General features: G+C 39.6%; 1 protein-coding gene across 8 annotated transcripts in view; it reads right to left on the bottom strand.

Annotated features, from left to right (window-relative positions):
- Window positions 1–25,775, bottom strand: part of PTPRT (protein tyrosine phosphatase receptor type T) — a gene marked incomplete at both ends in the record, with an annotated part of 1,183,313 nt that overhangs the window by 201,133 nt on the left and 956,405 nt on the right. For all 8 annotated transcript variants that reach the window (XM_080716374.1, XM_080716373.1, XM_080716375.1 and 5 more), the window contains one exon: window positions 12,642–12,678. In XM_080716374.1, the coding sequence (XP_080572500.1) occupies window positions 12,642–12,678 (37 nt within the window). The remainder of the gene's footprint in view (window positions 1–12,641; window positions 12,679–25,775) is intronic.

The raw sequence follows: 25,775 nt of genomic DNA, 5'->3' as shown, positions 1-25,775 counted from the left end.
AAAAGTTCTTGAAGGTGCCCCCTTTTCTCCAATTTCATTTCCACTTAAATTGTAGGAATTGTGCTTCTCTTGGCTCAGCCCCCTCTCTGGTCTCCTTGTTTCCAGTCTTCTCCCCTTCCACCTACCCTCCATGCTCTGACTGAAATGCATCAGTGCCCCATTATACTTAGATAAACTTCAAATCTTTTCCCCCAGCTCACAGATCCTCAGGAACAGTTCCCTTCTTAAAATTTAAGTCTCATCCCTCTCTACTACCACCACCACATCTCCTGCTCTGCCCCAGCACAATGAACAACTTTTCTGTGACCAATCACCTCCTACCTTCTTGTCTGTAGGCCATACTTAGGCCAGTCAATTTGCATGGAATATATAACTTCCTGCTTCTCCACCTGGCTGACAACTGCTAATTCTTCAGGTGTCAGTGTTTAGTGTCTCATTGTATCTGGGACAGATGTCCTTCCTCTGTCTTCCCATAAACACCCCAAATTCCCTTCTCAATGCAATAACCTCACCATATTATAAGTGGATGCCTTCTTAACTCTGTAGTGTGTTTTGAGGTAGACACCTGTATCTCATTCACTAGTGAACTCTTTGGCTGTGCATGGTACCTAGCACATAATAGCCATTCAGTGACTATTGAATAAATGAATGAATGAATGAAGAAATGGTGAATTGGGAGGACTCATATAACTTGCTCAAGGTCATAAAACTGGTAACTGGCAGGGACTGCGTTCATGGTGTGCTTGGTATCAATGTTCCTTTCCTTTTAAACACACCACTTGCTTCTAAAGAAAGTGAAACAAAAATGTAGAGAGTGTCTTATGTTTAGCTGGGGCCATGAGATTCTCTCATTATTCATTAAAAAAAAAAACCCTGTAGTAGGGTGTGGTGGTGCACGCTTGTAATACCTGTGCTTGGGAGATGGAAACAGGAGGATCACACTGGTTCAAAGCTAGCCTTGATGGCTTAAGAGGCCCTGTTCCCAAATAAAAAATATAAAATAGGTCTGGAGTGTAGCCCGGAGGTAGAAGGGTTTCCAGGAAAACCAGTACTACCAAAAAAAAAAAAAAAAAAAAAAAAAAAAAAAAAAAAACTGTAGAAGATTCTTATGTAAAACAGAGAGAAAGGGAGGGAGGGAGGGAGGGAAGGAGAGAGAGAGAGAGAGAGAGAGAGAGATATTCCAGACCAAGCGATAAATGAAAAATATATCATTGTAAAAATAACACAAATGGCAAGTTTGATCAATAGCCATGAGATACTATAAAACTTTACCATCAGTAAACAGTAATCATAGTTCTCCTCCCTTGAATATTTGAGGAGTTTTTTCCCTTTCCAAAGCACATTATAAGTTAGCGATCAGTAAATTATGGCTCGTGAGCCAAATCTGGACCCCACACTGTCTGTTTCCTGTGCGTGCACAAACTAAGAATATTTTGGGTTTTTTTTTTACATTTTTCAATGGTTGGGAAGAAAATAAGAGTAATATTTTGTGATACATGAAAATTATGCAAAATTCCAATTTTAGTGTCCATAAACAAGGTTTTATTGCAAGACAGCTGCATGCATATGCATTACCTATGATTGCTTTTGTGCTTCAGTGACAAAGTTGACAGGTGTGACAAAGACCGTAAGGCCTGCAAAGTTGAACATATTTACCAGCTGTTCTTTTACAGAAAATTTTGCTAATCTCTGTCTTAAGTGGCTATTTTTATTAATCTTTTTCACCTCAACCTTCTGATGAAGCAAGATAAAATATTTGGGCCTCACCGGTCAGAAAAAGAAATAAAAAGGCTTAAGAGATGAAATGACCCATATAATCCATCCTGGCCTCTTTCAGCAGCTTCCTAACTGTTCTCTCCTTTTGGATGCCTTGTTTCTGCCTCAGTCCATCTTCTCCCAGCCATTGTCTAAACTTCAGCGAGGGTGTCTTTCCTGCCCAGGCTCCCACTGTCTCTGGATACTATTGGTATACATGTACTCCAGATTCCTGGGTGGCTTGGCCCTGCATACCACTTCAGATTCATCTCTCACTGTCCTAAACTCATCTGGCATCCTAGCAATCCTTCCCTTATCCTGGTCTCATTCAAGCTCAAGCCCATGTTCTTTTGCCTCCATTCATTTGGATATATACTTCCTTGGCTATGAAGGGCTTTCTGCCTTACTCTCCAACCTTGTTCAACATGATAATTTTCATTCTTCTTTCAAAACTTGCCTGAGTGTTCACGCTCAAAGTATACACTGAGTTGATTTACACTTCTCTTCTCCACGCTCTAATGACGTCCTGAATTTACCTTCATTATAGCTCTTATCACACTGTATTGATAGATATTAGTTGGCACTCCTGTTAGCTACTACTTGTTGAATGTTCATTATAAGCCAGACATTGCACTAAGCACTTTGTATGCATTAGCTTTTAAGTTCTGGCATTAGCTCTGTGAACTAAATGGTGTTATTATGACTAGTTAAGGGATGGTGCAACTGAGACGCATGAAGTTAAGTACCTTTTCCTGCCTAGAATCCAAGACCACCCAGATCCAATGATAAAGATCTTAACCTTTAGGGAATGAGTGGCCAAATTTCAATACTGAGTTGCACTTAATAAATGTTTTTTAGAAATTAATTGAGCCAGATATGGTGACACACACCTGTAATCCAAGCACTTGGGATACTGAGACAGGAGGATCATAGGTTCATGTACAGCCTTAGGAATGTGGCAAGACTCTCAATAACTTAGTAAAACCCTGTCTCAAAATTAAAAACAGGCTGTGAGTATAGCTCAGAAGTGTAATATCCCTGGATTCAATCCTCAGTACCACACACACACCAATAAAAAAGTAATTGAATATATATCTCAGATTCAGTATTTTTCACTTATTGGTTGTCACTTGGAAAATCATATACACTTCTGAATTTCAGTTTTTTCTACCTATAAAGTGGGGGTAATAATAGATATCTCTTGAAGTGATTTTAAGGATTAAATAGAAAATGGTTAAAGCCTGAGTTTGGTTGGTAAGCTCCTACCTTATCCTCTAGAGCTACATTCTGAGCTCAGCTTAGCAATGATGCCAGCTAGCAGGGATGGGAACAGAGGAATAGCTGGAGAGGTGCAGGGATGGAGAAGGGTTCTCCTTGTAGGCAGAGAGGTAGAAGAGCAGTGAGGATCACATGTCTCAGCAGAACTCAAAGGGAAACAGGGAGAGGGAAAGGTGTTGTATGTATAATGCTGGTGGTGATGTGTTTACTGGTGCCATTTCTCCTTCTTAGGCATATGATAGAGACCTGGTCAGCCATCTTGCAACTAGGCTGTATCACATGACTAGTCCTCATCAAGGCCGGTGAAGTGAAAGTGGCTTGAGTCATCTCCAAATAAGGTATCAAAGTTACCACCTCCACAGTTTCTCTTCACCAGTAGTGGCCACATCTATTCTAGATGGCAAAGAACCAAGTAAACCTTGGTGGCATTAAACTACTGGGTATGAATTTTGTTTTTGCAACAAAGTTTATGCTATACTGACTAATCCAGCCAAAGAAGAGGTGGAAGTCTCTTGCTTTCTCCCATATCACCTGGTTCTCCAACAATATGACACTCTGTGTGTGTGTGTGTGTGTGTGTGTGTGTGTGTGTGTGTAGGGGTGGGGGACCTAGGGACATCCTACCTCTGAGCTACATCCTGGCCCCTTTTTTTCTGGAAAAAAAAAAACCAGTCTTGTTAGGCTACTGAGAGTCTCAATATGTTGCTGAGGCTATAAATGAACCTGTGACCCTCCTGTCTTAGCCTCACAAGTACCTAAATTACAAGCATGCGCCACCATGTCTGTCTCGTGTAACTCTTTTTTTTTTTTTTTACTGAATAATTCATAGCCTTTGTCTGAGGTTTCCAGGCCCTGTTTGGTATATGTATGTATATATCCTGTCATGAATGGAAACATTGAGACCATGTGAGAGAGACAGAGGCCTGAACTTAGAGTACCTCAGAGTTCCTTTCTGACTCTTTTCCCTTCGAAATCGATAAAAGTTGAGTGTAGGGAGATACTGCCAGGCTACAGATGGCCCCGGAGCAGACAACCTTGAAGACAAACTAATTTCTTGGCTTATTAGTTTCAATATGTTGAAGAGGTGAAGAAATCTGAGAGCTCCTTGAGACATCTCACCTTCTGCCCCAGATTCTAGATCTCAACTTGGACACAACTGAAGGGGGAGACAAAGACTGCCACACCTTAAACCTTTTGTGGGAAGGGGAGGGCAAAGGAGAGGTGGGGGATCCTGCCAGCAGCCCATGGACCCTCACCCAGTCTATGGTAGTAACAAGATTACAATGGTGTCAGGGAGGCATAGTTCTAATTTGGAGGGAATTTGAACTCTTTGTTTAACCCTTTCAAACTCAACGGCTTCATCCCTTGAGTAAGGGTAATAATGATGACCAGCATTTATTTAGTGCATGATATATTCATCTGATTGTAATCTCATGTCAAGATATAGAGCCCTGTGACAGGCACACAATAAGTAGGTGGTTAATGTTTACAGACCTCCTTTCTCCCCATTTGAACACTACATTGAGATTTCACTGATAGGGTTTAAGTCTATCTATATCTATCTATCTATCTCTTTCTCTCCCTCTCTCTCTTTGTACTGGGAATTGAACCCAGAGGTATTCTACCTCTAAGTTATACCCCAATCCACTTTTATTTTTAAACATAGTCTCACTAAGTTGCAGAGGCTGATCTTGAACCTGTGATCCTCTTGTCTCAGCCTCTCAAGTACTAGGATTACAAAAAAAGAAGGCATGCTTACAATAGACCATCTCTCAGGCCTCTTTCCTGTTGCTGTTGGACAATAGTTCTGGTCCATTGCTACCATTTGGCAGGACAAAACTATTGGTGACACTGGCTACTTATCTCATGCTTCATTATTCTAGAGTTCAGCTTTCAGCACCTACTCCAAGGGGGTTGTTTTAATGGGATCGTTACAGAGTGTTTACTAGATTAAAACTGTAGCTGTCTTCTGCAACACAAGTCTGCAAATGGCTTTATGGGTTTCCGGATTTATTTTGTCTCAATGACTCTGCTCAGTTTGCAAATCAAATCAAAGCTGATTTTTCTAACTGCCACTCCTGCGCACCCAGCAGGAGTCTGCAGAGCCAGCTGTGTTCCCTTGAAGGCTGGTGCCAGAGATGGGAGAGTGGCTGCCTGCTGGCTGCCAGAGCGGTTCCAACTAATGGCAGGAAGGCAGGTATGTACCTTCTTGGCCCATACTAGAGGGAGGGACAGATTAGAGGTAGCAAATTTTATTTTATGGGAGGAGAAAAGGCAGATGGGATTGTGTGGCTTCAAGGGATGATGGACAAAAATAATAAGTAGCTAATTTAGATTCCAACTGAAGAGTCCTAAAGTTGAAGGAACTACCCAAGAAGAAGTGAGATCACTCTCCCAACAGGGATCCAAGCAGAAACTGACTGGCTTTTCTGTTAGCGAGACTTGTAGACCACATAGTAGACTCTCTATCTCACCTTCCAAGAGAACAATCCTGACACATAGCTGGCATTTGGAAGATGTATGTCCATGGAAGAAAAATGAACTGTCAGTCCTCTCTCCATCCATCTATCCATTGCTCAGTTGATCTACTGAAGCATTCATCTATTCATTTGTCCACAGATCCAAAGAAACATCCATCCATCCATCTGTTCATCCATGTACACACACTTTTACATTTGTTGGTTCAACACATTTTATTGAATGCCAATATATGCCAAGACCTGGATATACAACAGTGCTCAAAATAGGCACTGTTTTTACACTTACGTTACTTAGAGTCTAGCAGGGAGATGCACATTAAGCATGTAGGCAAACAAATATATGTTTGCAAGTTGAAACAAGTGCTGAGAAGGAAAAGTACAAGGTATATTGAGAATGAAAAATGTTGGGGGCATGTATTAGACTGGAGGTCATTCTTAGGAAGTGAAGTTTACACCTAGAAGATGTTTCTCTGTTAAGGTGGCACAGATCGTGACCAGAGCACTTCACAATGAGCAAGGAACTTGGGGTTGGAAGCAACTTGATGTAGCTGAATAACTGGAAGAAGACCAGTGTGATGCAGTGCATGACTAAGAGCCTTCATGAGTCTAGCAGGTGAGAAGAGCCCACAGAATGCAAGAAAGATTGATGGAGGCTTACAGGTAAGAACAAGTAGTAAACAGGAGGGTACACAAAGGGATAGGAGGAGCAGTGGGAAAAGGATCTTGAATGGAACTTGATGTCAGTTTCTTGAAGAGAAACGGAGTGGTGTGGTCCCTGAGTTAAATAGCTAAGTCAAAAACAATTTTCCCCTTGGCCTTCTCTGACACATGAACTAAGATACTTGGACCGGAAGGGCATTAACTGGGATACTTGGACCAGAAGGGCATGAACTGAGATACTTGGCTTCTCCTTCAGCAGCTGCAGACTAGGGTATCTTCCACCAAATGAGATGATGTTTCTTCCACAATAAAGATTGTTTTGCTTCCTAGTTGAGTTTTGGAATCTCTGATTTCAAAGGTGGGGATCAAATTTCTGGCCAAATTTTCACATGTCTCTTTCTCTTGAGAATCACTTTTGAGCATGTTTGGGTTATATTCCCAAACTGCTGCCCACATGCCCTCGTCTCCAAATGCCTAGTGGTTCTAAATGCCCCTTGCTAATGCTTCCTGTCTCACAAGTTTTATTTTAACTGCAAGAACAATGCCTTTTAAATTAATTTTTAAATTGATCCTTTTTACTTCTTGATTTTCTACTGCCTTCCCTTTAAATTCTGAATAATGGTTTCATTTCTAACCCCAAAACTCATGGATTATTTACTCATTTGCAACACTTTTTTTCTCTACACCTCTGAGTAGGGCTAGAGTATTCCAAGCAGAGAGCTGTGTTGCGACTAATGTGACTTTCTACTAAGACTTCCCCAAGGCATATGGGTGCCATTTCCTCTGGAACCACCTGAATGATTGGGTTGGAGGGAAGGGAAAAGGAGGGGGAAATACAAAAGACTGGTTGACCTGGGAAGGAGGTACAAGTACTGGGCTTCTAGCATGAATACAGGATGACTTTGGGCAGTTATACTCCACTCCAGATCCAGTTCATATTTGACTTTACCTAAGAGAAGATTCTTGCACAGCCTTTCCAGTTCTCTGTTGTACATTCTCTCACTAAGAGATAGATGGGTTTTTGAAAGTCCTTTCTCCATACATTATAATTTCCTAAATTCTTTCCTCAGGCTGTGCTTCTAGGGATGCTGTCCTTAAGACAAGTCCCCATTCATCTCTACCGGTTCATTAGAACCGGTAGAAGTAGACAACTTCTACTTTCCCACTGTGATTGGTCCCTCCATTCTGAGTCCTCAAAGTCTCCAAAGTTAACAGTAGCCAACCCCTGGCTGAGGACAAGGTAATGAGGAAAAGAACCTGGTACAATGACCACAGGTTCTCACTTATGACAAAGGCTGCCTTCAAAATTTTTGAGTGGAGTCTTTTCTAATCCCAGAATCAAACCTCTGACTAATAGACAAGCTGCAGCCCCACAGTGCCATAGCTGAAGCTTCATTTTGAGGTTCTTTCCTTGCCCCACAAATACATACTACCCCTTGGTGGTATACTAACCCACCCCATATATCCCCTGCAGATACAGGGACCTGACTCCTCATTTGGGATTGGGTCAGGGGTGCAACACTTCTCACAGTGGGAGGTCTCAAGTCAGTTGGTTTCCTAAATTCCATCCTTGTTCTGTATACTAAGTGGTTCCCCATGTTAGTAGAAGGGTGGGGAGAAATGTGCAGGCACAGTCTTCTATGCTGCACCCGTCCCCTAAGGATGGCCTGGGAATGCACCCTTGTCATTAATGCCTGGGACTTTGGCAACATGACTACCTCAGTCTGCATGAGGTCTATCTCACTTCTCTTGGTAGTGTGCATCCAAAGAGAAGCAAGATGTACTGTATCTTGTCTGCATAAGGGCTCACAACTGTGACTTTCTCCTGAGGCTTGTCCAAAGCACAGGGGTGCATTTCTTCTGGAAGTACCTGAAAGATTAGGAAGGGAAAGGAGGAGCAGATGCCAAAGATTGGTAGCAAAATGCTAACAATTATAACTTCTCTTTTATCTACTCCAATAATTCTCTCCATGCCTGCTTCCAAATTAGACTGGGACCTCCTTGTGGACAGGAACTATTCTGGTTCACCATGAAATCCTCAATTCCTATCAAGGTGGCCTGCTCATAGTTAGTGAGTTGACTATATGAAAGAAATAATAGTTATCAATAATAAGGACAACCATTTTTCCCTTCAAACACTTTGCTCTTAACAAAGCACTTTATATATGTCATGTCATTTGATCCTCATAACCAACTCGGTGGTAGAGGCCTTGGTATGCTGGGACTGGTTTGCATCAGCTCAGTTTGCTAGAGCCAATTGATAAACATTGAGGAAGTTCCTGGGGCCCAGTTTTTACATTATTGGTAAATTACAATTTTCTATAATGCAGGTATTTAAACTCCAGAACTTGACCAATGGGCCTTTTACTCTCTAGAGAGCAGGTTTGCAGCAGACCACTGACAGGTATGTTAAAAATATTTTGTGAGTGAACAGATAAAGTTCATTGTAAATATGATGTGACCAAGTTTCAGGGCAATCAAGAAAGACCCTCATGGTCTCTGAGATGCAGTAAGATTCTGAGTCTAAATTCATTTATTCATTCAGCAAATATTTTCTAAGTGTCGTCAATGAGTCAGACATCTCCCGCCATGGGACATCTGATTGAGAAATTGGTACTTGGTTGGGATGAAGCAGTTCTTCCTTGGAGCTCTTCTTTGCAGGCAGTGGGTGTGCATTTCTAGGATCCTGGACCTTTCCTTGCCCATAACCATGACTGGACCAGCACCTAATGCCTCATCATTATATGAGGCTGGAGAATGGTCCTGTTGCCACACACCCAGCATGCACTCTCTGAGGCCATTTTGCTTACCCTTTGCCCAGGATCATGAAATTCCCCTGCCTGTGACAGCCTCACACAGCTTCTGCCAGGAACAGGAATAAAATCTGAACCTCAGGTCACTTTTGAGTTCCCCTGTGGCATGTCTGGTTCCTTTTTCTTGCACACTTATTGGGATCACAGTGTGAACTGTGAATAGTGAGATTACACTGTGAATCACATGGACACTGCATTGATCTGTATAGGCCCCAGTATGGGTTGAATTTTTTCCCCCTCCAAATTGCTCCTAAACTCTTATGTTGAAATCTTAACTCCCAGTACCTTAGAATATAATCTGATTTGGTGATAGAGTCTTTGCAGATGTAATTGATTAAGTTAGAATGAAATCATACTGGAGTAGGATGGAGTCCTAATCCAATCCTTATAAGAAGGTGAAGTTTGGACTGAAAACATGGCAAATCCCATGCACAGATAAGGCAGAGAACTGGCTGATATTTATACAAGCCAAGAAATGCCAAAGATTACCAGAAAACCACCAGCAGCTAAGAGACATGCATGGAACAGATTCATTCTTTCATCCCTCAGAGTGAACCAATCCTGTGGACACCTTGATTTCAGACTTCTGATGCTTGTGGCATCCAGGATCAGTGAAAGGCAAATGGTTTCTAGATTCATGCACTGCCCACAAGGAGTTGAAGGGTCTAAGGCCAGAAACCCATATTTGACCCACCTCATCCCTTTCTGACAACCTGGATTAAATTTCTTTCTGGCAGGCTTGCTGAAAACAGTATTTCTGTTAACAAAGGAAATGTGATCCTGGTATTCCTGCATGTTTGGAGGTATACGAAGTCTCAGAGTTGGGTCATCCATCTCTTCCCAAGCTTCTCTGCCTCTCTCACCATGGTACCTTTCTTGTGGCTCTGCTGGCACGCTCCCAACATTTGAACATGCCAGTGCTCTGATGATAAGGCGGCTTGCTGCTGTCCTGTCCCTGATCCTGGAGAGTCCAGCCAGCATCTACAGTCAGTATTTTTTTGGTCCCAGATGAATGCTACATGGAAAAGGTCCAAGTGCTCATTCAGCGTCCTTCCAACTTGACTCTAAACCCAGTGTCTCTTACATGAGAGATACACCTGGCTCTGGTGTGCATCAAACACTTACTTTTCTTTAATGCTGCTCTTAGTCATTCAGGCTTCAACTGAGTGCTGCCCACATTGGAAGGCTTGCAAAGTAAGTGACCTTTGGTTTTTGTAATAAGGTCTACACACTGGGCAATTTAAGCAACATAATATATCCTGTCTCCTAATTCTAGGGGTCAGAAGTCTGAAATCAAGGTATATACAAGATTGGTTACCTATGAAGGCGGTGTTGGGAAAAGTATTACTCTCTGAATAATGGTAGAGTGGAATTTTACATTATCTAGCTTTTCCCCAAGTGCTACTAGAGCTGATGTTTCTTTCAGCTAAAGTTTTAACTCTGCTTGAATTGGATAATCAGGATGTGAATATTTGAAATCCCTAGAGCCCTGCCTGGATTTAGGGAGCACTGGGGAGGATTTAAGTTAGGGGGATTCTATCTTTGAGCTACACCCAGCCCTTTTCATATTTTATTTTGAAACAGGGTCTTGCTAGTTTCTGAGGGAAACCCTGCAACCCTCCTGTCCCAGCCTCCCAAGCACTGAGATTACAGGTGTGTGCCACCACACCCAACCTCTGCCTGAATTTGACCAGATGGGTATACATACTCATGCGTACATTTCTATCCTTTCAAACACCCCCACTTTACCTGGCACACACACCAATAAAAGAAGACTATAACTTACAGGTCAAATGCAAGAAGAAAATTTAATGTTAAGGCGAGGCAGAGAGCTCTTTAAATGCCACTATAATTCTCCAGCACTTCAGGAATTCAACGTGGAGAGACCAGCATATAGTGGGCTTCTGTGCTTCTGAGGATGGTGGTCCAGAAATTTCTAGGAAAGTCTGTTTATGAATACCCTTTCATTGACCTCACATGAACCTACTGCCTGTCAGGCCATACGTTCCCAAGTTCTCAGGTAAGAAAACAGGGCCCAGAAAACTCCAAATTTAGAGGGCCTATGTCCCGGAGGCTGTCCTTAGAAGCCTACATATTCTATGGGTATGGGGGGTTACAGAAATTGCTCTGACCCTTCCCTGTCCAGAGGTCAAAAACAGCTGGGGGGCTGTGGAGCATCACGTGGTGAAGGAGTTTTCTGTGTGTTCCTTTCCTCTTTGGCTGCCTGTTTACAGGGAATACTGCGGCTACCCCACTATCTTGACCAGCTCTCCAGAGCCCCAGCACGACACAATTGATGGTGTTCTTCCTTCTCCACTATCTGTTTCCCTCAGGGGAAAAGTCGCTAAGGCCCGTGATTTGTGTCACTTTTGTCTGTAGGCCATCAATGTTCCCTGCCTCACAACGAGTCTTTTATCTTTTTCTGTCCAGTAGCCTGAGTCCCTGAGAGGCAAGGAGTTAGGGACATGCTGACCTCTATGACTTATGTGAAATCAGGGTGATTTCATATCACAATGAGCCCAAGTGCTTCCGTCTTCTCTTTCCTCCTGCAACCTCCCTGAGGTGCCAGCATATTGAGCTGATTTTCTTTAAAGTTGAAAAAGTCATGCATGACAGGTCTCGGTGCATGCTTTGTCAAATAGCTACAGCTATTATCCATCCCTCTCTGCTTCCCTTCTCTGTTTCTCCCCCTCCACTGTATGTGAGTGTGAGTGTGAGTGTGTATGTGTGTGTACATGCATATTTCCACATACATACTTTACAAATATGTATATATAGTCACATTCACATATGTTACTCTATTCCCTTTTTCTACAGTTTATATCTATGATTATATGTCTATTTATATTTACAACTTTTATATCCTTGGAAGCAATCTATGACATTGGGTATGCTGTGAATGAATTCAAGTGAACGAAACCCAATTTTGGTGTGTGCTTATGAGGGGGAATTGCTGTTAAAATATCAATTCCCTAAGAAAAAGATAAGCCAGATTCCTAACCATTCAACCTTGTAATAGGTTAAATGATAACAAACCATTCATTGATTTTTGTTTTTTAAAAAGAGTAATAAACAGAAACATGTACCAATTGAAAGAGCCTGGCAATTCAATTATAATTAGGGAAACAAAAGTGATGATCCTGAACAATGGTGTCTTCGTTTTGGAGGGATCAGCATTGAAAATGCCAACAACAAAACAATGCAGTGTTTGTTTTCTCATTATTAGAGGCACTAATGCATATCACCTTGTCTTTGCAAGCCATGTACCAATTGAATCAGGTATGAAACTCAAAAGACAGGTCTAAGAGACAATGTCTGCTCAAAGAAAAATGCCCATGTAAACACAGGCCAAACATAGTGAAGAGGTAAAACAGAAGAATATTTGAGTGAATTTATATTCATCACACCTCTGACTAGTACCAGTCCATCCTTCCATCCACCCAGTAAATATGTTTTGACCTCCTATTTTGCTTTAGGCACAATACTACTTAATAGAGCTGTAGGATGTATGGTCTAGATGCAAATGATTCAATGAAAATAACTAATTCTTTCTGGTCTTTTGATGTTGTTGCTTAAACTTTCCCTTTGTGCCTAGAGGGGGAAATATTTATATTTCCAAAGAACAGCTAAAGACAGACAAGGACACGCCAACATACCTTTTGTAGCCAGACGAACACAGTTGATTTTGGTCTCCTGTGAACAACAAAAATAAGGCACTGGTTAATTAGCTGTTGGTTATATAAGATTGTTACATAAAGAAAAAATATGCACATATATATTTGTATATATACATATGCATGCATATGTATTTTAATTATAATTTAAAATTTGTCCTTTCTGTTTTCTTCCCATTGGGACCACCTTTTAATTCCATCTCTTTATTTCTTCTCAGGCTTGGAACATATGTTGTTCTGTTTGCTTCCTGGCATCTCCCCCCTCATGAACCTCTTCTCTAGACAGAATAAATTTATAAACATGTCACATATTGACCATTGCCCAGTTTAACCACACTTGTTGGGATATCCAGTGCGCTTCATTTGGGTGCATGAAGTTAGCCATTGGAATGAGAGACTCCTTGAAAAATAAATTTACGAAAGGGATGGGGGGCTCCTTAGAAAACTGCAACCTTTTTACAGGCAACCATGCATCTCGGTGCAAAGACTGAAGGAATATTGGCAACAATCCAGTCTATATGAAATGTGAAATAATAAAACTGCAAAGTTCATGTTCAAAAGGTCACTCCGGCCAGCTGTGGTGGTGCATACCTGCAATCCCGGTACTTGGGGGCGGGGGGACAAGTGAATCCCAGGTTCAAGGTTAGCCTCTCAGCAACCTAGTGAGACTCTATTTCAAAACAAAAGAATAAAAAGGGCTGGGAGTGTAGCTCAGAAGTAAAATGCCTCTGGCTTCAATCCTCCCTAGTAATACACACACATAAATAAATAAATAAATAAATAAATAAATAAATAAATAAATAAAGGTTGCTTTGACCCTGAACCCTCTGTGGTCCTCCCAGTCTTCATGAATAACATTGCCCATGTGTTTGTGTGCCTAGAGAATCTTTTCTGGGTGAACTATCTAGTTGTGTTCTATTTTCCAAGTGAACGGGATCCACAAATCTGTGAATCTGTGATGTTGCTGGCTATGCAGTACAGTTACAGAGGAAGTATGCTCAGGCAGTCTTCCTAGTCCACTTTTCTGGGATTCTTTCCCAAGGAGGCCCTAGAGCCAGTTGAAAACTGATATTGACTAAATTATACCACCACCAACATTCCGAATGCAATGTAGCAATGAAAGTAAAAGCCATGAGTTCAACGCATCAAACTAAAACCCTCTCATGAATATAGCACTTATTGTACTACTCACTACTCACAGAAAACCTCTACAACTTGAAGGTGCTTTGTTAATCTGGCTATAATAGTTATGCTGCAGCAACAGAACCCACAGCTTTTGGTGGCTAGAAACAGCAAAGGGTTTCTATACAAATTATGCTTTCTTTTTAAACTACATGTATAACGTAGGCATGTGGTTGGGTCTAAAGATGGAGTCTGGGGGGATACTCTGATATTATAATCACTCAGAGACCAAAGTTGGTATATTCATTTTAATCGAAGGGACAAGAGTGCTGAAGATCCAGGATCTGGCAACCACATGCTTTGAACCAGAAATGACACTTTGCTGTAGACTTGTGTTTAACTGGCTGGAGCCAGTGATGTGGCCATGCTGAGTGTCAGTGAGGTGGAAAGAAAGAATCTCCCATGTACCTACAAGTAGAGAATAAATGCTAATGATGACATCAGAGTCTGTTCTTTCTATGCATACCTCTGAATGTGAGAAATAAAGCTCAGGTTTTATTAGACCTTAGTATGACTTCCCATAATTATCCCCAGTGGTCTTGATTCCAGTTCCTTCAGACTGCACAAAACTGTTTTTGGCTGTGCAAGAAAGATGTTTGGATATTGAAAGATGCTTCTCAGGTTCATGGGTGTTCTTTAGCAGATCCTCACAAGATAGGAGTTTCAGTCTCCTGAGTCATCCTGACCACCTATTCTGAGGCATCCTCCACTTTGTCTTTCTCAAAGGAGAAACCAGCAGTTTACATGTGGTCCTGTTGGTATAAGCTTACCTATACTATTACTATTTATCTGACTTATACTAGGCTTCTAGTAACATAGTCAACAACCTAGCCCAAGTACAGAATCGTATTTGCCACTATGGAGTTCTGTCTCTTTGGTCTTACTTCCACAGCCTATCATCACATTCTCCACCAGCTGTGAATTTTCAAAAATATTTTTCACATAATTGCATCCAGATCAATTATACAAGTAGCAATCTTGAAAGTGCCAATCGCTTGCCAGGCATAGGGGTGCATGCCTATAGTTTCAGTACTTGGGAGGCCGAGACAGAGGACCATAGGTTCAAGGCCAGCCTCAGCAATTCAGATTCTGTTTCAAAATAAAAAAATAAAATAGGCCTTGGGGTATAGGTCAGAGGTATAATGCTCTTTGGTTAAATCTCCAGTAACACACACACACTCATACACACACACACACACACACACACACACACACACACACACACACAAGAAAAAAGGAAGAGAAAATGGCAGTGGTAGAGCCCTGCAGCATATACTAGAATGTTTCATCCTGTTTAATGTTTATCTGTGTATCAGAGTCTTAGAACCAGCTAGTTACCAATCCTCTCAATTGCTTACGCATTTGGGTTTTCTGTATTGCTCATTTTCTTATGCCTTGTATTTTACCACAAAAAATAGCTTAAAAATAGGGTCAAATTGATTTCAGATACTGTCCCTCTGTTTACTACATTTTCTTAATCTGAAAACTTAAGAACTCTGTTAAAGAAAGAAGGTTAGATTTTCATGATATGTTTTTTGAAACAAGTGTTCACTCTTCATGATGAAAATGTCCCTTTTAAAACAAATTTATTGTTTTATTTTATAAAATGGAAAAATCAGAAATATTAAAAATAAAAGTCATGGTCCACATACATGAAATATTTTATCTGATGTTCAAACAAAATTGAACTTTGTTATATTTCAAGGAAGATTTTTATTTGATTTGATGGGTTTTTTAACATTTATTGGTGCATTGTAGTCATGCATCTTAATTGGATAAAAGATGGTGAAGACACATGCATACGTCATCCAATTAGCCCTTACCCAATTCCCACCCCATCCCCTCCCATCCCTCCTTCCCATGCTTGGCTTAGTGACTGACTTTGATATGTTTGTTTAAGTACATCATGTGCTTCAGAGATTCCCTCTTCCTCCTTCTCATCCCCTCAGGTAGGTCGCCTTATTTGCTCATCTATAGAATCTCCTTCTTCATCTAGAGTTCCTCCTATGACCCATTTCTCCCCAGCTTTTGCATATTAGGGAAAGCATCTAATTTTTTATTTTTTGTGACTGACTAATCTCACTTAACATAATGTCCTCCAGTTCCATCCATTTCCCTGTAAATGAAGTAATTGTGTTTTTCTTTATGGCTGAGTAAAGTTCCATTGTGCACATATCCCACAGTTTTGTAATCCATTCATCCATTGATAGACATCTTGGCTGGTTCAATAGTTTGGAAATGGTGAATTGTGCAGCTATGAACATAGATACACATGCATTTGTTTGGTAGTTTGGTGTCCTTTCTTTTGGGTAGATACCCAGAAGTGATACTGCTGGATCAAATGGTAAATTCATTCCCATTCTTTTGAGGATCCTCCATACTATTTTCCAAAATGGTTTTACTAATTTGCAATCCCACCAACAATGCTTTAGAGTTCCCACTTCTCCACATCCTCACCAGAATTTGTTGTTTGTGTTTTGAATGATTGCCATTCTATTTGGAGTTAGGTGAAATCTCAGGGTAGTTTTGATTTGTATCTCTCTGATTGCTAATGATGTTGAGCATTGAGAGAAATCTATCTAAAGCAACAGATACAAACTTCTGAAATCATGAGAAGTAAGAATAACTAGGAAGCAATGATCACCCACATTAACAGAACATGATAACACAGAAATTCAGAGATTTTTATTAAAAAAAAAAAACATATGCAAGCTGGGCATGGTGGCGCACACTTGTAATCCCAGCACTTGGGAGGCTGAGACTAGAGGACCACACAGGTCCCAAGCCAGCCTCAGCTACATAGTGAGGCTCTCAGCAACTTAGTGAGACCCTGTTTCCAAATAAAATATAAAATAGGTCTGGGAGTATAGCCCAGAGGTAGAAAGCCCCTGGGTTCCACCCCCAGTAACACACACACACACACACACACACACACACACACACACACACACATACACACACCATATGCAGAAGGAAAATGTTTGAAAGAAAACAAAACCATAGGGGAACTCTTAAAGGTGTTGTCCAAAAATCTCAAGTCACAAATAAAACTAGAAAACAATGATAAAAATGAGATTTGTTTTCTGTTTTTATATTTGGAAAAAGGGCAGAGTTATTCAACACCTGTTTTTAGTACACACACACACACACACACACACACACACACACACACAGACTTATTGATATTATCAGAGTGTGCCAAGGTAGAGGTTTTTGGAGCAGCCATGTAGTTGTTTTGTATGTTGATTGCCATGGTGGTTACATGATCACTACATACCTCTTAGCATGGTAAGAGAAACAGAAAACAGAACCTAACAATATCACCTGATAGCAATGATCTTGCTGGCTTTCATTTCTGTGCTTCAAGTAAGGGGCCTGAAGTGGTTCCAGAAAGTGTGAACCCCAGAGAACTGGAGAAATTGTGTAGAATAGAAGATGCGCCTTGAGACTAGAAAGGGTCAGGAAGTCCTCCAACTTAATCTCAATGCAACAAGTAGAGATTTTGAGTTTGATACATTATTGTAAATTTGCTGGTTCTGTGCAAGTTCTGTGCTGACTAAGGCAGTGGGCTAAGGTTCGCTGAGGCCAAGACTGCTGACAGCAATTTGTAAATATAGTTTTCCCTTGGTATCCTGGTGGGATGGGTTCCAGGAAACCCACAGGCACCAAAATCCATGGTTCAAGTACCCTAAGTACCTTTAATTAGCCTTCCATATGCTAAGATTCCACACCTGTGAATACATGTATGTGTCTTATTTTTTATTTTGGTATGGTACTGAGGATTGGACCCAGAAGTATTCTACATCTGAGCAATACCCCTAGCCCTATTTTAATTTTAATTAGAAACAGGATCTCACTAAGTTGTAGAGGACTTCACTAAATTGCTGAGGCTACCCTTGAACCTGTGATCCTCTCGTCTTAGCTTCCCAAGTACTGGGATTACAGAAGTATGCCACCATGCCCAGGTATTGTATGCATCTTGACTTTAAAGAGATTCTGTCCCTACAGATCCCACTCATTCTCTCCCTTTCTCCATACATGTCATTGACATTGGTATTGATAATCTTATATGTGTACACAGCATCATTTAAATTGCTACGTTCATTAGAGGAAAACACACCTAATGTTGTGTGTATGTATATTCCTATCACCCTGTAACTCATTATAATGTATAATTACAATGCACCAATAAAATATTTTAAAAGATACTCAACATAATTTCTCAAAACCTAAAAATGTATCTCAGCAAATTGTCTTAAGTGCAGAAAAAATAACTTTATTTAAAAAATATTGGTACCAATGTTCTTTTCACTTCTTCTAAAAGTGAAAATTAGGAGCTGGGCGTGGTGGCGCACAGCTGTAATCCCAGCACTTGGGAGGCTAAAACAGGAGGATCACACGGGTTCAAAGCTAGCTTTAGCTACTTAGTGAGGCTCTCAGCAACTTAGTGAGACCTTGTTTCCAAATAAAGTATAAAAAAGGTCTGGGAGTACAGTTCGGAGGTAGAAAAGCCACTCCCAGTACCACACATACACACACACACACACACACACACACACACACACACACAGAAAAGTGAAAATCAGGAGTGATGTATTTATCTAACCATACTGGCATTGTAAAGGAAGTCGTGGTCTATCTACCCAATAGATTATGAAGTTCTTAAATGGAAATTATTGTGAAGACCATATAATAAAAATGGAATGGTATGCATGAGAAAAATATTAGATAAATAAAGCAAAACACTATTTGTATTGTAATGAATATGCAAATCTAAGCATTTAAAAATAAGTCCTGGAAGAAATACACAAAATCTTAATAACTGTAGCACGGTTAATTTGAAGCGGTTAACGTACACAGACAAGCATGCTAATTGTAAATGTAGTTTGACAAACCTTTCACTAAGTAAAAAGACACCTTTGACCACCACCTGGATCAAACAAGCCAACATGACGTAGCCAACATCGGTCCCCTTTGGGTCACTTCTTCTCCACGAAAGTGAACTACTGACCCGCTCTCGGTGGGAATGTTCTTTTGTATTTTTAATTTTTATAGACTTTTATTGGAGCATTGCTGCCTCACAACATCATGTAGTTCAGAATGACAGCGAGGGACACACTGCAGTTGGTGAGATGGAAATGTTCTCTTTAAAGTGTCACGTTGCAGGAAATCCAACGTGGCTGCAGAGGTTTACTCTCCTGCCTTCACAGGCGCCTTGCGTCTTTTGTGAGGACTTTCTAACTCTCATTAGACTCATCTTCCCTCCCACAGATTTCCCATGCAAAAGCAAGCCATTTCTTAACACCACTGCTTTAAGTCTGTTTTCTAGACTCTCCAGTACATGTCTGATTAGGTTTAACTCTCACAAACATGACGCTGACTTGGTTGCTTTCTCCTATGCTCCCGACAACGTTAATTCCATAAGCCATCTGTGTCTGTTGGTGGCTAGAATTAGGCACAGACTGACAAAGCCCCAAGTCACTTTCTTGACCTTCTGGGTGACTGAACTGTTAGCAAGCGAATCAGAGATGTGATAGACATCCTGGACTCTATCACAGGGAGGTCTAGCTGGTGAACAAATGTCCAGGTTCCCCAGTCAGGTCAACGATCAGGAAATGAGTACTTTCTTTGTGGTTAGATTGTGTAAGGCTTTGGGGAAAGGACAAATAAATAAATGGTATATTTTCTGCTCTGTCATTAGATTGCTAATTCACTAAATCACTAAATTCCTGAGGATAGACTCAAACCTGTGATCCTCCTGTCTCAGCCTCCCAAATACTGGGATTACAGATGTGTGCACTACCATGGGTGGCCTACTCATCTCTTTAACCTCACTGATGTTCTACTTTCTACGACAGACCTGGACGTCTGCACACAGGCATATGCATAGAAAGGATATAATGTTCTTTCTACGGTGCTTCTGTTGTGACTGGAGGCTCTGCCAGCACTGTGTAACACTCAGCAAGTTACCATCCCTCCTTGAAGATCAATTTTCCCATCAATCAAATGACAACAAAAGTGGTAGAGAAGGCTATTTTTGTGGGGAAGGCAGGTCATTCCAAAATTTTTCTCAAGTGTTGAATCTGTTCTCAGCTACTAGTAGTATTCTTGCTTTTCCAGTATTCTGTTTTCCTGATTCTTAATACCACTCCATCCCACCTCACCCCAGGCTAAAAAAAAAAAAATTATATATATATATATATATATATATATATATATATATATATATATATTACTGAGGGTGGAACCCAGAGGATTTCTACCTCCGGACTATACTCCCCAGACCTTTTTTTAATATTTTATTTGGAAACAAGATGTCACTAAGTTGCTGAGAGCCTCACTCAGTAGCTGAGGCTGGCTTCGAACGCGTGCGATCCTCCTGTCTCAGCCTCCCAAGTGCGGGGATTACAAGCGTGCACCACCAAGCCTGGCATGGCAAATATATTTTTAAAGCAACACTTACCTTAATTCCAATGACATCTCACAGGTGGACCTACTTAGAACCTTCATTTTATTTATTTATTCATTTATTTTTTTTTTTTTTTTGCGGTAGTGGGGATGGAACCCAGGGACATTCTACTTCCAAGTGACACTCCCAGCCCTATTTTTTATTTTGTATTTTGAAACAGGGTCTCACTGAGTTGCAAAGGGCCTCACTAAGTACCTGAGGCCGTCCACAAACCATGATCTTCCTGTCTTAGCCTCCCAAATGCTGAGATTACAAGAGTGCGCCACCCCGCCACTCCGGCAGGCCTTCATTTTAGAACAGGCTAAGTGTGACTTATCTAATAATTCATCTATTTATCCTTTACCAATTCACTGAAATCGTGGGTTGCCTTTTTAATTGAAGGACTCATAGCATAAGTGTCTGAGGCACCGCATGCTTCCATAGCTACCCTGTCTTATCCAGAGGAGTTAGGTTAGGTTGTACTGCCAATCTGAGCAAGAAGCCCTAGGTACCTGTGAAATATTTGCAATTCCTACTCTTACCGCCCTATTAGATACCTCATTAAATACAATGGCCCCAGACTTTTCAAATTGTTTTCCCAGTTACCCTAATTTGTGCGTGTGTCTTCTCTAATCCTGAGCTCCTAGGTTAAAGCTCCTATAAGTTAATACAATGCAACTTAGCCTTCACCTGGGAATTTTTCCATAGTTTTACCAGTTACTTTGGCTTATGCCTTCATTTTCCTCTAAGGCTAGGAGACCCTGCTAGCCTACATGATTCTCTGTTTATTACTATTCAGTCAGCCAACTCTCAGATATTTACTGAATGATCATTATGCACTGGGCACTCTACTGGGAGCTGGGCTTACAAAGGATGAGCACAATCAACATGGGCCTCGTGTTCATGGGTTATATACACCTGTGGTGGTGACAAGCACTAGATGGCTATTCTCACAAATAAATATCTAATTACAAGTCGCAATAAACTTTGGGAGGGAGAACTGCTAGGTGCTATATATGTGTAAAGAAGATGTGGAGGAGATGGTCCACTGCTTTGAGAAAGACCATTTAAAGTGACACCTGGAAAAGAAGCAGGAGTTAGATGTATGGCCTGTCAAGGAAGGTTGTCCCAGACTCCGAAACAGATGTGCAGAGGCCTGGAAGTGGGAAAATGCATGGTTCAGTGAAGACATAAAGAAGTCTGGTAGGCTGTAATCATCATGAATTACTTGAGCCATTATGTGAGAGGAAACTGGAGATACAGACCTAGTAGAGCCACTCCTACTATAGTATCTTAGTCTAAATTTTAAGAATAAAAGAAAACCATCACATGATTTCTAAAGTAGGAAGGATATAAATATCAGACTTATATTTTTAAGATATAGATGCCATTGTATAAAAATAGTCTTAGAGTAAAAGGAAATTAACTGGTAAGAAGAGGGTGGGTGATGCTGTAATCTCGACAAGAGATGGTGGTAGCTTGGACTGGGAGAGTGGCTGCACTGATCTGTCCCACACTCCATCTAATTTTTCATTTTTGTTTTTCAGTACTGGGGATTGAACCCAGGAGCATTCTACTTCTGACCTACACCCTCAGCCCCCTGTTTTATTTTTAAAACAGATCTCACTAGATTTCTGAGAGTCTTGTTAAGTTGTTGAGGCTGTTCTCAAACCTGTGATCCTCCTGTCCCAGCCTCCCAAGAACTGAAATGATGGGAGTATGCCAACATGTTCAGTTCTTCCTATATTTTGAATGCAAATCTTGGCTTTGTTTCATTCCAGAGCTCTCCCACTTCTCCTGTCCCTGTTTGCGGATGACATAATTCTCTATATAGAAAAACCTAGACTCCACCAAAAAGCTATTCGAAATGATAAATTCACTAGAGCTGCAGGGTACAAAATTAACATATAAAAATCAATAGCATTGTTATAGACCAAAGCCAACTTGCTAAGAAAAAAAGCATGAAAGCAATCCCATTTTCAAAAGCTATTTTATAAAACCCATAAAATACTTAAGAGTAAATTTAACCAAGGAAGTAAAAGACCTCTACTATGAAAATTCCAAAACACCAATGAAATAAATTGAAGAAGACAAACTAAAACAGTAGAAATACAATGTTCATGGATGGAAAGAACTAAAATTGTTAAAGTGACTATGCTACCCAAAGCATTTATCAGTTCAATGCAATTTCCATCAAAATACCAATCGCATTTTTAATAAAAGTAGAAAAACACTAAAATTCATGCAGAAGCACAAATGACTCCAAATATCCCCAAACAGTCTTGAACTAAAGGAACAAAGCTTAGGGCACCATAATACCTGATTTTGAGACATACTATGAGCCATAGTAACCAAAACCGCATGGCACTGGTATTAACATGGAACAGATAGAAATAGACCCATGTATCTTATCGTCAACTGACTCTCTACAAAGGCATCCAAAACATACATGGTATATAGGGTAGTCTTCTCAGTAAATTTGTGGGGAAGATTGGATGTCCATATGCAGAATTTGAAGCTTAATCTCTCTGACTCAACCTGTACAAAAGTTAACTCAAAATGGATTGAATACTTAAATGAAGGCCTGAAACTCTAAAACTATTAGAAGAACATGTGGGCTAAATACTTCAAGATACTGAGGAAGCCATTGTTCTGGAATGAACCTCAAAACACAGAAAATAAAGGCAAAAGCAAACAACTGGGATTATTTCAAATTAAGAAGCTTTGGCATGACTAAGGAAAAAACAAAGTGAATAGAATACCTGTAGAATGAAAGAAAATATTTGCCAACTATTTAACTGACAAAGGATTAATATCCGGAATTCAAAATATAAGTAATTAAAGAACTTAACAAAACAACAAGGAATTCGACTTAAAAATGAGCAAATGATCTGAATGGACTTCTCAAGGGAAGATGCAAACGGAAAAGAAATGTGTGGGAAATAAAGTTCACTATCATGAACAATCAGGAAAATGCAAATCAAAACTACAACGAGATATCATCTCAACTCAGAATGGATATTAGCAAAAATGAACAAATTAAAAAAAAACAAAAGTCGGTGACGATATGGAGAAAAATAGTTATGGTATTAGGAATACAAATTAGCAAAGTCATCATGGAAGCATCATGTAAGTTCTTCAAAAATGTAATGTAGATTTGCCATATAACCCAGCTATCTACTTCTGGGTATATATTAACAAGAAATAAAATCAGCACACCAAAGAGATACTTGCATGCTCATATCTATTGTAGCACTATCACAATAATTAAGGTATAGAATCAGCCTAGAAGCCCATTCAACATATGAGTGAACAAATAAAATGGGGTACATATACACAATGGAGTATCATTTAGCCATAAAGAAGAATAACATTTTGAAATTTGTCCTAAAATGGTTGAAAATGAGGGACCTTACATTAAGTGAAATAAGACAAATGCTACATATTCCCTCATATGTGGAAGCTAACATAAGAGTTGATCTATGTTTAGAGTAGTGATTACTACTGCCTTAGAAGAATACCAAGGAAAGGAAAAAAGAGGCTGAACAATGGGTAACCAAACACTGAAGTAATAAGGTCTAGAGTTCTAAAGTACAGTGGGGTGAGTATATAGTTGAAAATAAACCATTATATATTTTATGGAGTTCTAAAAGAGAATTCAAAGGTTCCAAACATTATATAATATATATATATATATATATATATATATATATATACATGTAAGAGAGAGAAATGCTAATGAGCCTGATTTGTTCACTGTACACTGTATATATGTATAGAAGCCCAATGATGTGCATAACTAAAATGTTTTAATTAAAACATAAAATAATAGTAAGCTTTAGAAAATTTCAAATCAAAGGTTAAAATAAGAAATATGATTGCAAACAGAAAACATGTTTTATTTTCTGACAATGTAAATATTCTTGTAGGTATTCCTATTTGTGTGTTTGTATGTACCCACACATAGGTGTGTGTGTGCACACATATGTTTAAATCACGTTATGTAAAGAAAATTCTGGTTATTTTAGAAACAAAAATGAATATATTTACCTCTCACATACAAAAAATTAAAGATTGAAGAAACAGATAAAGAGAACAGAATAAGGCTACTCATTGTTCTAAGACAAGTGAAAGCTAATGGAAGCCATGAAAACTATCAAACCAAAGAGGAAAAGAATAACCAAGAGAACAGAGGATCAAATGCATTTAAAAATGTAAGAACACAATTAACTACCAGAAAGAATCTTAACTTTCCTATACACAAAATGAAATATCCAAGTAAGAGTAAAGGAGGTATAGCATCAAGTATTAAAAATGAATATGATAAATTATGATATAAAATATGACAAAGTTGAGGCCAAATGGATGAGTTATAGCAACAAATATGAACAGGTTTGACTCACATAATTAAATAAAAAAATGACTCAATTTGGTTCACAAAGCAAAACCAGACTATCTTCACTAGAAACACAATGTTATTCAGAAAGGCCAAAGGAAGAGTAAATGGTAAGTGGAAGAAACAGAAAGATGTAGTAGTGATCCTGATACCATATGAGAATTCCTCCAAACACACACTAAACCTATCAAAGACACTTTATTAAATTTGAAGGCTTCTTTTAATCCAGGCAACATAATCTTAATTGTCAATTGGTCTAGCAATTATGATACAACTGGTGACACAATCATTCATTTCAAAATATTTTGTATTGCCAATTGTCTGCCCCTATCATAATTTAATATCATAAATACATGTTTTAAGATAGCCTTAAGTAGCAGGGCATGGTGGCATACACTTCTAATCCCAGTTCTTGGGACGTTAATATAGGAGGATTGCAGGTTCATGGCCAGCCTCAGGTACTCAGTAAGGCCCTCTGCAACTTAGTGAGATCTTCCGTGTTTACAAATAAAGAATAAAATAGGTCTGGGAATGTAGCTCAGACGTAGAATCACTCTGGATTCAACTCCCATTACCATAAAAAAGATAGTCTTAAATTTCTTAGACATTCTGAAATTTCAGTGAACTTTTCTTCATGCAAAGAATTCCACTGACAATAATATAATTATCAGTAATTCCTTACAATTATCAGTAATAATGCCAAGCCTTGGAGTAGAATATGTATGTGTGTCTACACATCAAAACCATACTAAGTCCATAGTAGACATATACACACAATTATCACTAGAGGATAAAATGGTACCAAGATCTCATTTACAATGACAACAAAGATTAAATAATCCATAATAAACTTAATTAGAACGTGCAAAGTCTATATTGAGAAAACAACAGCACACTTTCAGGGAAACAAAAGTAGACTCAAACAAATAGAAAGGCATTCCTGTTCTTAGGTAAGATAATTCAACACCTTAAACATGCCACTTCTCTCTAATTAATGTATAGATTCGATGCAATTCCTGTAAAATTACTAATAGACTTTTATGGAGTTGGACAAGTGGACACTAAAGTATATAAGAAAAATGAACCTGCA

This window comes from Muscardinus avellanarius (genome assembly GCF_963383645.1).
Source record: "Muscardinus avellanarius genome assembly, chromosome: 19".
In the NCBI taxonomy this organism is placed as follows: Eukaryota; Metazoa; Chordata; class Mammalia; order Rodentia; family Gliridae; genus Muscardinus; species Muscardinus avellanarius.
Note: the sequence above shows the minus strand (reverse complement) of the source record. Positions and strands in the feature narration are given on the sequence as shown.